The sequence below is a fragment of the Primulina eburnea genome, chromosome 6 (genome assembly GCF_022965805.1).
Source record: "Primulina eburnea isolate SZY01 chromosome 6, ASM2296580v1, whole genome shotgun sequence".
In the NCBI taxonomy this organism is placed as follows: Eukaryota; Viridiplantae; Streptophyta; class Magnoliopsida; order Lamiales; family Gesneriaceae; genus Primulina; species Primulina eburnea.
In genome coordinates this window covers 11,831,988-11,848,396 of record NC_133106.1, presented here as the reverse complement: position 1 = coordinate 11,848,396, position 16,409 = coordinate 11,831,988, and the positions used below count along the sequence as shown (strand labels likewise).

Sequence of the window (16,409 nt, the reverse complement as noted above, 5' to 3'; positions counted from 1 at the left end):
TAGTTCCCATGGCTTTTTGAAAACTCTTCCAGAATCGAGATACGAATCTTGGATCGCTATCAGATAATATGCTCGCTGGTACTCCATGCAGTCTTACTATATTATCCATATATAATGTAGCCAGCTTATCTAAGTTGAAATTCATCCGCACTAGTAAGAAATGTGCAGACTTGGTTAATCTATCAATGATCACCCAGATTCTGTCAGTGACCCAGCCTCGATCTTGGTAGCCCGACTACAAAGTCCATAGAGATGTTATCCCACTTCCACTCGAGTATTTCCAATGGTTGCAGAAGTCCCCAGGCCGCTAATGCTCTGCCTTGACCTGTTGACAGATTAGACACTTTGCAACGAAAACTGCTACGTCCTTCTTCATTCCATTACCTCTTCTCGAATTCCATCGATGTTTGGCACATACAATCGTCCCTTCATCCAGAGGAAACCCTTTTCATCAATTTGAAATTCTGGCATCTTTCCTTCCTGCATTTGTTCCTTTATCTTGAAGATACTGGTGTCTTGACTTTGTTTCAGTTTGATGGTTTCTTGGATACCTGGCTGCACTGATAGTGATGATAAGCTAACCTTTCCGGTGTTCCTCCGGCTCAATGCATCTGCCACCTTATTAGCTTTTCCCAGATGATAGAAGATTACCAAATCGTAATCTTTGAGAAGTTTCATCCACATTCTTTGTCTCATGTTTAATTCCTTCTGAGTGAAAATGTACTTGAGGCTCTGATGATCAGTAAAAACTTCTCATTTTACTCCATAAAGGTAGTGCCTCCAGATTTTAAGCGCGAAAACTACTGCGGCTAACTCCAAATCATGAGTGGGGTAATTCTGCTCGTATGGTTTCAATTGCCGTGAGGCATACGCAATTACTTGACCCTCTTGCATAAGCACACACCCTAATCCTCCCTTTGAAGCGTCACTGTACCATCCTCGGAAGAACTAGTACTGGTGTGAATGCGAATTTTGACTTCAGAGTTTCAAAACTTTTTTCACAAGCTTCAGTTCCAAATGAATTTTGAATTTTTCTGAGTAAGTTTGGTGAGTGGAATGGCTATCGAAGAAAATCCTTCCACAAATTTTCTATAGTAGCCTGCTAAACCCAGAAAACTTCTTACTTCAGTCACTGTCTTTGGTTGTGGCCAATCCTTGATTGCCTTTACCTTCTTAGGGTCTACTGACACCCCTAATTCAGAGATTATATGACCTAGGAACGCCACACTATTTAACCAAAATTCACATTTCTTGAATTTGGCATTGAGTTCCTTCTCACACAGTGTCTGCAAAGTGAGACGCAGATGTTCTCTATGTTCCTCTTCACTTGGTGAATATACAAGGATATCATCTATGAAGACAACTACAAACTTGTCAAGGTATGGTTTGAATACCCGATTCATCAAGTCCATGAATGTTGCGGGAGCATTTGTTAGGCCAAAAGGCATTACTGTGAATTCGTAATGTCCATATCTTGTCCTAAAAGGAGTTTAAGGGATATCCTCTGTTTTGACCTTCAACTGGTGATATCCTGATCTTAGATCAAGCTTTGAGAAAACTTTGGCTCCTTTTAGCTGATCGAAAAGATCATCTATTCTCGGGAGTGGGTACTTATTCTTTATGGTGATCTTGTTAAACTCCCGGTAGCCGATGCATAGTCTTATGCTTCCGTCCTTTTTCTTTACAAAAAGCACTGGGGCTCCCCACGGGGATGCACTGGGGCGAATCTGCTTCTTGTCTAGTAATTCCTGCAGTTTCTCCTTTAGCTTTTTTAATTCGGCTGGAGCCATTCGGTATGGTGCCTTTGATATTGGTGCAGCACCAGGGACCAAATTGATTTAAAATTCTACTTCCCTATCTGGTATCTCTCCCGGTAGTTCCTCGAGGAAAACGTCTGGAAATTTTTGAACAATTGGAATATCCGCCAACTTTGGAACTTCTTCTTTGACCTCATGGATCACTGCTAAATAAATTTCTTCTTCTCCTTTTATGGCTTTCCAGACTTGTGAGGCAGATAACAGAGATTTTCTTTCTTTTGATTTTCCGTGGTATAAAATCTCTTCTTCATGAGGAGTCTAGAGTCTAATATTTTTCTTTTGGCAGTCCACAATGGCATGGTATTTAGCTAACCAGTCCATTCCAAGAATGATGTCAAACTCAACCATATTGAGTTGAATCAATTCTGCTTCAAAAATTTGTTTGCTGATACAAATTTTACAGTTTCGATACACTTTTTGGGTCTCAATTACTTTACTTGCCGATGTTGCTACTCTTAATGGTTCACTAAGAGTATCATGTTCGAGTTTAAGCTTCTTAGCAAACCTTCTAGACACAAATGAGTGTGTAGCACCACAATCAAATAAGGTATAAGCAGGCATTTCATTGAGTAAGATAGTACCTGCCACCACTTCATTGGTATCATCAACTTCCTCTTGGGTGATTGCATATACCCGTGCATTGGTCTTGTTTTAATTTTTCTTGCTGGCTCCCGCCCCTTTGTCCTTGTTGTCTGGACAATCTTTTATCCTATGACCCACTTGTCCACACTTGAAACACGCACCTATCTTCCGATAGCATTCTCCGATATGATACTGTTTACAGGTGTCGCACCACTTTCCTTCCCTATTGCCAGTACTGTTAAAATTTCCTCTTGGAGGCCCACTCGAATAATTTGGTTTCCTAAACTTGGGACCATTCTGAGTAGATTGACTGCTCATCGGTCTTTTGTTCTTGTTTTCTTCTTCGCGCCGCTTGATATCAGTTTCTGCGCTCATTGCTGCGCCCATCAAATCTGCAAAGCTGTTTGGCTTGAACACTGCCAATGCTGACTGAATTCGACTGTTTAGTCCCTTCTTGAAACAATGCATTTTTAACGTTTCATCCGACATGATTTTTGGGACATATGTTCCCAGATCTTTGAATCGGGAAGTGTATTCCATTACTGCCATGTCCGGAGCCTGTTTGAAATTTTCAAATTCACTCAGCTTCTGTAGTCGAAATTCAGCAGGATAGTATTGTTTAAAAAATTCTCTCTTAAAGATCTGCCATGCGATCTCCTCCACCTCTGCCAAAGATGGCGACACAGTTCCCACCATTTCCTAGCTCGGTCTTCCAAAAACGGTGTTACAACCTCCACTCTCAGTTCTTCAGGTATTTCCAGTAAATGTAGTTGTGTTTCGACGTTCTTGAGCCAGTTGTGACTGACCTCTGGGTCTGGGTTCCCATCGAAAGTTGGAACTTGATTCTTTCTGAGAGATTCGTAATGGTACTTAATCCCACGTGGTTGCAGTTCAGATGGTGGTTGGATGGCGTTAGCCAATGGGTTCATGAATCCTTGCTGAATACAATCTGTTGCAATCAAGAATCATATTCGAATAATTCTTTATACCACAATCTTAGTTCCCTAAATATTCAATACAAATTTCAACTGTTCAATTCAATTCAATCATACGCTGCGAATATATCAAAATTTCATAGATAAAACGAGCATAAAGTCATCAGAACACTTCTGAACACAGGATTTATCTACCCATACACAGAACTGATATCGAATCCAGGCTGAAATCAATCTTCCTGATATAAGGCAAACTCGACATCTCAATCTGGAAAATTATAGCAATGCTCCTGCTTTTGGCAAATCAGCTCCTGATATGCTCAATTTCAATAATCAACTGAATACATAAGGAATTACTCCATTTCTTTCGATAATCACCGAGTCATAAATAATACGGAAATCAAAGGAATTCAAAATCGAAAATCCTTACCGTACTTCGTATATTCTTCGGCCATTTCTGGTCCGAATCTTACCATCTCCTGGCAAGAATCTACAATATCTCTGTACTAGGTCAGCATAACACTATCAATCATGCAGTCCAAAATTAGACAACACCAGTGCAATATAAGCTACAACACAATCTAACTCGATCTCATTCTCATCCTACTGCAGTATACGATGTATCACAAAATTCACCGATATCAACCTTTCCTCCAAAAGGTAAATAAATCAATACTACAGTACATACAGACCCAATAGATAAACATATATCAATGCAACTCAATCAAAAATAATCGTAGAGAATGCATTAGTATATATCAATACATATGCAAATTGATCGCAAAGAACAATTACCTGTCACTACATCATCAAGTGCATCCTGGATCTGTTCCTCGATCGCTACCACCAAACACTTCTGCTCCCGGGAATCTTCGGGAACCTCTCTGTGAACATACTCTCGCAAAATTTCCTGACTGTCGGCAGATACGGCAACTACCAAATACTCTTTGCAATTGCTCAGTGGAATGTCTCCCTCCGCAAGTACTGCAATACACTCAAGTATAACTCGGGCTAGAACAACTGGAGCTAGACGAACCGCTCGGTCCGCTTCCTAACTTCTAAAACTGTTTCTTTCGAACTTTCAGAAAATCTTGCTTCCCACTCGTACTGCCGCTATCAAATCTGAGAGGCGATTGCTGTATCTGGGGTCGGAACACATCCAACATTTCTCGTTGTCGAATCAAACTTGCCTCAGCTCTCTTTGATTTATTCAATGCATCAGCAAAATGATGGGGTCGCTCTACCTTCACCAAGGCAAATATCTCAGGATTTAATCCGTTGATGAACTGAGTTACTACAGCTTCATCATTCCCAGCTATAAGAGGAGCAAAACACAATAAGGTAGAGAATTTAACAACATATTCTTCAATACTCAATTGGCCCTGTTTCAAATTCTCAAACTCTGCTCTCTTATCCTCTCTGTACGAAACTGAGAAAAATTTTCGATAGAATTCAGCTCTAAAGATATCCCACGTAATCACCGTACCACGCTGTTCTAATACTCTTTTGGTTGTAATACACCAACTCCTTGCAACGTCGTGTAACTAGTTGGGCACTAGTTTAATTCTCCGCTCATCCGAGTAATCCAGTGAATCAAATAATATCTCTATATCATCTAACCAATTCTCACAATCATCAGTTGTCTCAGTACCTCTCAGAATCGGCGGTTGTAACGACTGAAACTTCTTTTACTGTGTTTCCATCAAAGTTTCTGACACATCCATCTGATCAGTCGACGTACTACCGCGTTCCGGAATTCTTCGAGGAGGTATGTCTGATAATCATAAAAGTTCACAATCACATGAGACAAATCCGTCTCAGTCCCTTCCTGATCAGCTTACCTCTGATCAAGAATGGGTTCCGTTTCATTTCCAAATAATACACATTACCAAATCAACTCAGATATTCAGGTAACATGTATCTTCAAACAAAATAGTAAAACATATTATCGTGCTAGCACACACAATGTAATTCAACATTATAATAAATCACATACTAGCAATCAAAAGCTGGAAAAGAAAACTCAATCTACCCCGCTCATTCTCTTCTATCTCAGTCTCAAGGACCTACAGTTCTAGAACCTACTGTTCTGGAACCTAATGCTCTGATACCACCTGTTGTGGGGACCCGGACGCTAATCATTCCTTAATCGTTTTTAATATCAAATGGAACAATTATGTAATGTGGGACATAAATTTTTTTTTTAACATACAGAGTGGAAACGTAATGTAAAGCAGTCTAATTTACATATTAAAGTTAAAGTACAAGTCTAGTACTTAATACATTCCTATTAAACTAGATTTCAATTACTATAGATCAAGTACTGAATCCTAGTCCATTTCTGAGCCAGGATCTCCACGCTATCTAGTCCAGTCTCGTTCTCTTCTCGACCCTTATCCTACCCCACCTGTTGTCATGCACACATACAAACAAGACAACAGCCGGATAACTCCGGTGAGAATTACATTCTCAGTATAAACCATGTATACATGCAATCATAAAAACAATATAAAAGCATATAACAGATATTCCTAACATGTATCAAAATCAGAAACATGAATCAAATATTCATCACATGTATTATAACCCTAAACATGAATCAATATCAAGAATAACTCATATTCTAAACATGTACCATCATCATGAACATAATTCAATATCAAGCAACGAATCACTCTCCGTGATTCTCAGACTGAGACTAATCTAGGGATCACGATCGGAATAAGAACATACACCCAACTACACTCCCGATCGGGGTGGTGGTATGTTCTAATTCACGGACTTTGGCTCTTTCCATATCGAACATCAGTAATAGAAAAGACTCAAGTTCTATCCACTCCGATATAGCCAAACGTCCGATGTCCTGACCTAACCGTCACAGACTTTGGCATTTTCACCAATATCCTATCCTGCGACAAAGTGCAATGGGCCAGTGACGAGTCCTCACTATCCGGCCCTTCTGTCACAAGATCAAATGTCTACGACTAGGCACATTCGCCTATGACTCAAGACATACATTGTCTATACATCCATAGACCAAAGATATCAATCACATTCAATTGCAAATAATAATGCAATAAAATAAAGTGTGTGATTTAGGGAAACTCGAGTCAAACCTCACTCGAGTTGTGCAATCCCAACTCAACATTAATTTATACCTTTATTTTCTCGATCTAACGAAGACGGAGTCCCGAATTCAACTCTGTCCATATTCCATCTGGTAATGACAATCGAATAAATACAATATCAATATATAATTTAATTCAAAACCTGTTCTGATCCATACTCAAATCAAAACATAATCTGATCACTGCCAATCGACATATGTCACAACAATACAATCTAAATCAATACCGAATCTGATCAATATTAATCAACTGATGTTTCGACGGCATAACCATACAGTCTCGATAACCCCGTCAATCTCAACATCACAGATATAATACCAGAACTCATAATCAGTATCAGTACAATTCATAATCTCAATCACAATATAATTCTGATATCGAATCCCAATCCAAACCAACTCCGAAAATCATAATAATTACATAAACAGTCTGTTCTTCAATCTGATTTCAAATATACGATATCTACTGTATCAAAAACACCATATATGATTCATATTCGATTCTGACAATATAATAATTACAAATCATGTCTAAACATAACGAAACTTACGTCCAGTTGTAATCTGCGTCAATACGAACACAGTACTGTAGTCAGATTCAAAATCGGACGGACGGATTTTATAGAAAACACCACTTTACGATTGAGAAGTCCCTCGGCTTTCCTTTCTTTCTTCTGAAAGATAATCAGGTTGTAAGTATATATATATATATATATATACACGTTACATATTAGGGGGCAAGTGGCTTGTTTTTGTTCTGCATGCCGCGTGCATATGCGCGCCCAAGCGCCGCACATATGCGCCGAGAGTTCTGTTCGAATATTTATCAGCTCGCGCATATGCGCGTCCTATACTCGTGCATATGCGCGAGACCTACTGTCTCGGCATAAAACTTCCTTGGCTGCTCGCGCATATGCGCGAGGTATTCTGCCCATCTCGCGCATATGCGCACATCCGTGTCGCGCATATGCGCGAGGTGTACTGTCCTCGCACATATTTCGTATTTCCTTCTGTCTTTCCCGGTCTAATCCATCCCGTTTATAAAAACATCTCAATTACCAGTAAATCATAATAATTATCGTCAAATAATTTCATATTACGGTAATCAAATTCTCGAGCCTTACATATATACTTTTGATTATACATTGAAATGTATTTTGAATCCTTCCTCCATTTTGAAGAAAATATTAAATTCCGCTGTTATTTTATTAAAACCGGTCAGAGGTGTTACATTTAGTGGTATCAGAGCACCGTTCTTCGGACCAATGCATATGACTTCGTCTGCTTTCAACGGTCCAGGTATGTCTTCTTCTACATCTATTCATCGTTATCTATTGATATGTATTTTGTGAGCACATTGTAGGATTATGCCTCCTAAAAGAAAGGCTTCAAAGGGGAGGATAGTTCTTCCTCGAGAGTTGTCGACAAGTTCGGCAAGTTACTGAAACAGCAAGCCAAGGTCCATAGTGAGCAGATTCAACAGTTGCTACGTTTGCAAGGTATAGGCCAAGGTAGACGTCAAGGGAGAGGTCAAGTGGTTCAAGCAGTTGGAACCGATGAGATCTTTACTGCTTTCAAGAGAATGGATCCGCCAGATTTGAAGGAAGCACTGATCCATTGGTGGCTGTAGAGTTGGTCAAAGCTCTTGAGGCGATTTTCGATCATCTATTGTGTATGCGTGCTCTGTTCAAATTGATGAGCGAGTGGTTTATGCCGATTTGATTGTTATTCCGATGATTGCGTTTGATATTATACTTCGCATGGATTGGCTTTCAACCTATCGTGCAGTGATTGGTAGCGTTGCTAAGACGGTGAAATTTGTAGATAATGGCAATAAGGAAGGTATTCTCGCAAGTGCAGGTACTTCGCTGGTCCTTCCTTTTATTTCGTGTCTTGAGGCTAATAAGTTGTTGTTTAGAGGTTGTGATCGGTTTTTGGCTTCGATTGTGGATGTGGATAGAATGGTTAAGTTTAATATTGATGATATTGATGTTGTGAGAGAGTTCCGGATGTATTTGAGGATGATGTGCAGGGTTTGCCCCCGGACAGAGATGTGGAGTTTTTGATTGACCTAGTTCCAGGTACGGTTCCTATTTCAAAGGCTCCGTATAGAATGGCCCCTTTAGAGATGAAAGAGTTGAAGACGCAGTTGCAAGATCTTTTGGAAAAAGGTTTTATTCGGCCGAGTTCTTCGCCTTGGGGAGCTCCTGTAATAGCCAAGCCTGGTGTATGGTACGGTTTATGTTTTTGTATGATTATTGATTAATTGGTTAAGATTTAGTTTAGTGTGATGTTAAGAGTTATGTTTGGGTTTTAGTATTGTCGTTGTTAGTTGTGGTGTAGTTGTTTTGTTTCAGTGTTTCGACTCAATCTTTGTTGTGTAGAGTTGGTTGTTGGCTTCAGGGGTGACCGCACCCGCGCTCAGTAAGAGGACCATCCCTGCGGTCGTTATTTATGAATTTTGATGGGTTTGCCGTGAGGACACCGCACCCGCGGTGTGAGTGTTACCGCACCCGCAGTGGAGGCACCGCACCCGCGGTAAGTTTCAGAGCGCACCTGCGGTCGACCATTTCAGATTTTTGGTTGTGATGCCGAGGGCATAGCGCACCCGCGGTGCATGTTGGAGCGCACCCGCGGTCGATGGATAGTGAAAGCGTGTTTTCGAATTTTAAGTGTTTAAATGCAAGTGTAGACTCTTATTTCCTCATTTCTACTTCTCATTCTCGATTTCTCCTCTCAAGGGGTGAGCTAGGGTTCCATTTTCTTCATTTCCTTTCTTTGATTCAAGACTCTTGGTGGATTATTGTTGTGAGAGTAAGGTTCTCTTGGATTCTAGGAGCTAAGGTAAGCATTTTGGTATAGTTATTCCTTGGTTTTGGTATGAGAGATGATATGGGTTTGTGGATTGTGTTGGTTTTATGGCTTCTTTGGTATTGTTGTTAGATTATTGAGATGTTGATGGTGTAATTTATGATTTATTGTGTAGGTTGTGTACCAAGGGTTTTTGTTGAAGGTGTTCTTAATTGGTTGTAAGTGGAATCTCATTCTTGTGCTCACATGATAGTATATGTATTGTGTTTCAATGGTTTTAACATGTTATTCCCTTCCATTTGATCCATATTATGTATTGAATTACTTGATTGTATATTTGAGACAATTGAATGTCTCAATTGTGAAAAAGGGAATACAAGAGAAAAGAGTTTACAAAGTGTTTGATTAAATGCCCCAAAGAGAGTTTAAATGATTTATGGATTAATAGATACATAGTCAGAGATTGCATGCAATTAGTTGATCAACGACCATAGGCTTATATCCCTCAGAGTTATCGATTTATATCGATGGGATATAGGTACAGAGACAGAGATACTATATAGATATCAATCCAACAGAGAAAAGAGAAATACCATCTTATTGTTATATTATTGCTATGTTATTCATGATTCAGAGTTGATGGTATTTAATATTTTTAAAGCCATGTTTTACTGAGTATGCTATGTACATTGCTATGTAAGAGTTCCACATGCTGAGTTTTATACTCAATTCAATTATTCATGTGATGCAGATAAGAGCAACGAACCAGGACTTTGATTGAAGCCGAGGTCATATGCATATAGAGATGGAAGGAAGTGGAAGATTATTTTGTTATACATGATCAAAATGATATTTAGTATTTTGACGCAACACTTTTTGGATCATGTATATTCTTTTGATGGTACATATATTGAAAATGTATTTTGAATCCTTCCTCCCTTTAAAGAAAAATTTTAAATTCCGCTGTTATTCTATAAAATGGGTCAGAGGTGTCACATTTAGTGGTATTAGAGCACCGTTCTTCGGACCAATGCATATGACTTCGTCTACTTTCAACTGTCCGGGTATGTCTTCTTCTACATCTATTCATTGTTATCTATTGATTTGTATTATGTGAGCACATTGTAGGAGTTATGCCTCCTAAGAGGAAAGCAGTAGAGGGTTAGGATAGTTCTTCCTCTAGAGTTGTCGATGAGTTCGGCAAGTTGTTGAAAGAGCAAGCCAAGGTCCATAGTGAGCAGATCCAACAGTTGCTGCGTATGCAAGGTACAGGCCAAGGTAGAGGTCAAGGTAGAGGCCAAGTAGCTCAAGCAGTTGGTACCGATGGCATCTTTACTGCTTTCAAAAGAATGGATCCACCGGAATTTGCAGGAAGCACCGATCCGTTGGTGGCCGTAGAATGGATCAAGGCACTTGAGGCTCTTTTTCGATCATCTCAACTACGAAGACAAGGACAGAATCAGTGTGCAGTGTTCATGTTAGTCAAAGCTGCACGCATTTGGTGGAATGCAACCAAGGTTAGTGTTGACGTTCCATAATTGAAGTGGCAAGAGTTCAGTGATCTGTTTTATGACAAGTACTTCCCAGACGCACTTCGAGCTAGGAAGGTGACTGAGTTCTTGGAGCTTCGACAAGGGAGGTATGAATGTTGATGAGTACATCTTGAAGTTCGAGGAGGGCTGTCTGTTTGCCTCGTATATTGCTTCCAACGACAAGGATAAAGGTGCTCATTTCATTAGAGGCCTTCGAGCAGAGATCCGGAGGGATATCAACATGTCGAAAGCTGTGACATTCAAAGAGATTGTGGCCAAGGCTTTGTTGGCCGAGGATGAGAAAGACATTGCCAGGGAAAGACAAGCAAGACAACAGGACATTGCTCAGAGAGGCCAGGGTTCAAGTCAAAGAGGAAAGGATCGTTTCAAGGGGAAAGGCAAGATAGAGCCGAGTCCTAAACCAACGGCAGTTCCATTTGATCTCGAGAAGCCTTTGTGTCCCAGGTGCAGTAGGCATCATCGGGGAGAGTGCAGATTTGGTATTCACACTTGTTATCGATGTGGCACTGCAGGCCATATTGCCAAAGAATGTCCAAGAGGAGCGAGTAAAGAGAAGGTGCAGGGTCGCATCTTTATCATGACGAAGGAAGAGTTGCTGTGTATGCAAAGTACAGGCCAAAGTAGAGGACAGGGTAGAGGCCATGTGGCACAAGCGATTGGTACCGATGGGATCTTTACTGCTTTCAAGAGGATGGATCCGCCTGAATTTGCAGGAAGCACTGATCCGTTGGTGGCCGTAGAATGGATCAAGGCACTTGAGGATATTTTCGATCATCTCAACTATGAAGAAAAGGACAGAATCAGTTGTGCAGTATTCATGTTAGTCAAAGCTGCACGCATTTGGTGGAATGCTACTAAGGTTGGTGTTGATGTTCCAGCATTGAAGTGGCAAGAGTTTACTGATATTTTCTATGACAAGTACTTTCTGGATGCACTTCGAACTTGGAAGGTGACGGAGTTCTTGGAGCTTCGACAGGGAAGTATGAATGTTGATGAATACATCTTTAAATTCGAGGAGGGCTGTCTGTTTGCCCCGTATATTTCTTCCAATGACATAGATAAGGGTGCTCATTTCATTCGAGGCCTTCGAGTAGAAATCCGGAGGGATATCAACATGTCGAAGGCTGTGACATTCAAAGAGATTGTGGCTAAGGCTTTGTTGGGTGAGCAAGATGAGAAAGACATTGCTAGGGAAAGACAAGCGAGGCAGCAGGCCATTGCTCAGAAAGGCCAGGGTCCAAACATAAGAAGAAAGGATCGTTTCAAGGGGAAAGGCAAGATAGAGCTGAGTCCTAAACCACCGGCAGTTCCATTTGAACCTGAGAAGCTTTTGTGTCCCAAGTGCATTAGACATCATCGGGGAGAGTGCAGATTTGGTACTCATACTTGTTACCGATGTGGCACTGCAGGCCATATTGCCAAAGACTGTCCAAGAGGAGCGAGTAAAGTGAAGGTGCAGGGTCGCATTTTTACCATGACAAAGGAAGGTATAAACCATGATTCTTTTGTGATCTCTAGCACTATTTTAATTTCAAGGGAGTAGCTACGACATTGATTGATACAGGTGCTACACATTCTTTTATGTATGAACTATTTTTGAGATATTTGGGTATAGTTCCTTCTGCTCTTCCCCTCCACTTTAATATTGTATTGCCTTCGGGGGACGTGTTGTGCCCGACATCTATTGTGTATGTGTGCTCTGTTCAAATTGATGAGCGAGTGGTTTATGATAAGCTGATTGTTATTCCAATGGTCGCATTTGATATTATACTTGGCATGGATTGGCTTTCAACCTATCGTGCAGTGATTGATTGTGTTGCTAAGACAGCGACATTTGCAGATGATGCCAATATGGAAGGTATGCTCCCCAGTGCAGGTACTTCGCTGGTCGTCCCTTTTATTTCGTGTCTTGAGGCTAAGAAGTTGCTGTTTAGAGGTTGTGATGGGTTTTTGGCTTCGATTGTTGATATGGATAGAATTGTGAAGTTGGATATTGATGATATTGATGTTGTGAGAGAGTTCTTTGATGTATTTGAGGATGATGTGCCGGGTTTGCCACCGGACAGAGATTTGGAGTTTGTGATTGACCTAGTTCTAGGTACGATTCCTATTTCTAAGGCTCCGTATAGAATGGCCCCTACAGAGATGAAGGAGTTGAAGATGCAGTTGCAGGATCTTTTGGATAAAGGTTTTATTCGACTGAGTTCTCCGCCTTGGGGAGCTCCGGTTCTTTTTGTCAAGAAGAAAGATGGGTCCTTGCGTCTTTGCATTGATTACAGAGAGATCAACAAAGTGACTATCAAGAATAAATATCCGTTGCCACGGATAGATGATTTGTTTGATCAGCTGCATGGGGCTACAGTGTTTTCGAAGATTGATCTGCGATCTGGCTATTATCAGTTGAAGGTTAGGGAGTCTGATATCCCTAAGACGGCGTTCCGGACCAGGTACGGTCATTATGAATTTCTTGTGATGTCTTTTGGTCTGACCAATGCTCCTTCAGTCTTTATGGATCTTATGAACCGGGTGTTCAAGTCGTATTTGGATAGTTTTGTCATTGTTTTTATTGATGACATATTGATCTATTCCAAGACTAGAGAGCTTCACTCAGAACACCTCAGAGTTGTTCTTCAGTTGCTGGGAGAGAAGAGGTTGTATGCTAAGTTGAAGAAATATGAGTTCTCGTTGGAGCAAATTTCTTTCTTAGGCCATGTTGTCTCGAAAGATGGTTTAGCTGTTGATCCGACGAAGATTGAGGCGATTCAGAAATGGCCTATCCGTACCACTGTATCAGAGGTACGCAGTTTCCTTGGTTTGGCGGGATATTATCGTCGTTTCATTTCAGATTTTTCCGAAATTGCCCTGCCGTTAACCAATCTGACGAGGAAGACTGTGAAGTTTGAGTGGTCCGATGAATGTCAGAGCGGATTTCAAGAGTTGAAAGATAAGTTGACGACAGCTCCGGTACTTGCGTTTCCAAGTGGTTCAGAGGATTTTGTTGTTTTTACTGATGCGTCGAAGAAGGGTCTTGGTGCAGTGCTGATGCAACGTGGAAAGTCCATAGCCTATGCTTCTCGCCAGTTGAAGGACTACGAGAAGAATTATCCTACGCACGATTTGGAGCTGGCAGCTGTGGTTTTTGCCCTGAAAATCTTGAGACATTATTTGTATGGCGAAAAGTGTGAAATTTTCACGGACCACAAGAGTTTGAAGTATTTGTTCTCCCAGAAAGAGCTCAATATGCGACAGAGACGGTGGTTAGAGCTTGTCAAAGACTATGATGTGACGATCAGTTACCACCCAGGGAAAGCGAATGTTGTAGCGGATGCTTTGAGCCGTAAGTCGAGTTCTTCTTTGGGTTCGATGATTCAGCAGCCGTTGTTGTTAGACTTGCAGAGAGAGGAGATAGCTTTGGTGGTTCCAGGGACCATTGCTCGTTTTTCATCGTTATTCATCCGGGCTACATTTACGAATTGGATTCGTAGAGAGCAGGCCATTGATGTTCAGTTGTCAGAGTTGAGAGCCAGAACAGAGGAAAGAGGTAATTCAGATTTTGGAGTGAATGGAGATGGTTTAGTGACTTTTAGATGCCGTATTTGTGTTTTTACTGGTGATGATATTCGTAGAGACGTCTTGACAGAGGCACATACCGCGCCGTATTCGATACATCCAGGCAGCACCAAGATGTATCAGGATCTTTGTAGATTCTATTGGTGGTCAGGTATGAAGAAATATATTGCCATGTTTATTTCTCAGTGCCTAACTTGTGAGCAGGTGAAGATCGAGCACCAGAGACCTGCTGGGACATTGTTGTCATTGCCGATTCCTCAATGGAAATGAGAGCATATTACGATGGACTTCGTGACTGGTCTTCCAAGGACGCAAAAATGTTTTAACTCTATTTGGGTTATTGTTGATCGATTGACCAAGTCAGCGCATTTTCTCCCAGTCAAGACGACGTATTCCATGAACCAGTATGCCGAAGAGTACATAGCAGAGATTGTTAGACTTCATGGTGTTCCTGTGTCGATTGTGTCTGATCGTGACCCTAGATTTACTTCAGAGTTTTGGAAGAGTTTGCACAGAGCTATGGGTTCGCGGTTAGCATTTAGTACAACATATCACCCCAGAGCGACGGTCAATCAGAGAGAGTTATTCAGATTCTAGAAGATATGCTCAGAGCTTGTACGATCGATTATCCTGGTAGCTGGGATTCTAAATTGCCTCTGGTTGAGTTCACGTACAATAACAGTTACCAAGTGACGATTGGCATGGCACCGTATGAACTGCTTTATGGCATGAAGTGTAGATCTCCCTTGTATTGGGACGAGGTTGGTGAGAGGAAGATGTTGGGTCCAGAGTTGGTCCAACAGATAGCTGATGTTGTTGCTGTTATTCGAGAAAGGATGAAGACAGCGCAGTCGAGACAGAAGAGTTATGCTGATGTGCGTCGTAGACCGTTGCAGTTTGAGGTTGGCGACCATGTGTTCTTGAAGATGGCACCTCTCAAAGGTGTGATGCGATTTGGCAAGAAAGGGAAGTTGAGTTCGAGATTCATTGGCCCATTTGAGATTTTGAATAGAGTTGGTGATCGAGCTTACAGGTTAGCCCTACCGCCAGATCTTGACAGAGTTCACAATGTTTTTCACGTATCTATGCTCAGGAAGTCTATTGCGAATCCTTCCCATGTTCTTCGTCACGAGCTATTGGATTTCACGCCGGATTTGACGTATCGAGAGATTCCAGTCCAGATTCTGGATCGCAAAGTTAAAGTGTTGAGATACAAAGAGATCGGCGTGGAGGAATCATTTGATCGAAGAGGCCACGTAGGAACCAGAGGATGAGATGAGAGAGAAGTATCCTGAGTTGTTTGCGTAGTGACGTCAATTTCGAGGACGAAATTCCTTTAAGGAGGGAGATTGTAATAGCCAAGCCTGGTGTACGGTACGGTTTAAGTTTTCGTATGATTATTGATTAATTGGTTAAGATTTAGTTTAGTGTGATGTTAAGAATTATGTTTGGGTTTTAGTATTGTCGTTGTTAGTTGTGGTGTAGTTGTTTTGTTTCAGCGTTTCGATTCGATCTTTGTTGTGTAGAGTTGGTTGTTGGCTTCAGGGGTGACCGCACCCGCGCTCAGTAAGAGGACCGCACCTGCGGTCGTTATTTATGAATTTTGATGGGTTTGCCGTGAGGACACCGCACCCGCGGTGTGTGTGTTACCGCACCCACGGTGGAGGCACCGCACCCGCGGTAAGTTTCAGAGCGCACCTGCGGTCGACATTTTCAGATTTTTGGTTGTGATGTCGAGGGCATAGCGCACCCGCGGTGCATGTTGGAGAGAACCCGCGGTCGATGAATAGTGAAAGCGTGTTTTTGGATTTTAAGTATTTAAATGCAAGTGTAGACTCTTATTTCCTCATTTCTACTCCTCATTCTCAATTTCTCCTCTCAAGGGGTGAGCTAAGGTTCCATTTTCTTCATTTCCTTTCTTTGATTCAAGTCTCTTGGTGGATTATTGTTGTGAGAGTAAGGTTCTCTTGGATTCTAGGGGCTAAGGTAAGCATTTTGGTATAGTTATTCCTTG

The 16,409-nt window shown here is 41.3% G+C and overlaps 1 protein-coding gene across 1 annotated transcript; it reads right to left on the bottom strand.

Annotated features, from left to right (window-relative positions):
• Positions 1 to 372: 372 nt before the first annotated feature.
• LOC140835321 (uncharacterized) lies at positions 373 to 1,448 on the bottom strand. The gene is made up of 2 exons (XM_073200812.1): positions 1,125 to 1,448; positions 373 to 732 (listed from the first exon to the last, which is right to left on the bottom strand). The coding sequence occupies exons 1-2, from the start codon at positions 1,446 to 1,448 to the stop codon at positions 373 to 375; spliced, it is 684 nt and encodes a 227-aa protein (XP_073056913.1).
• Positions 1,449 to 16,409: the final 14,961 nt, after the last annotated feature.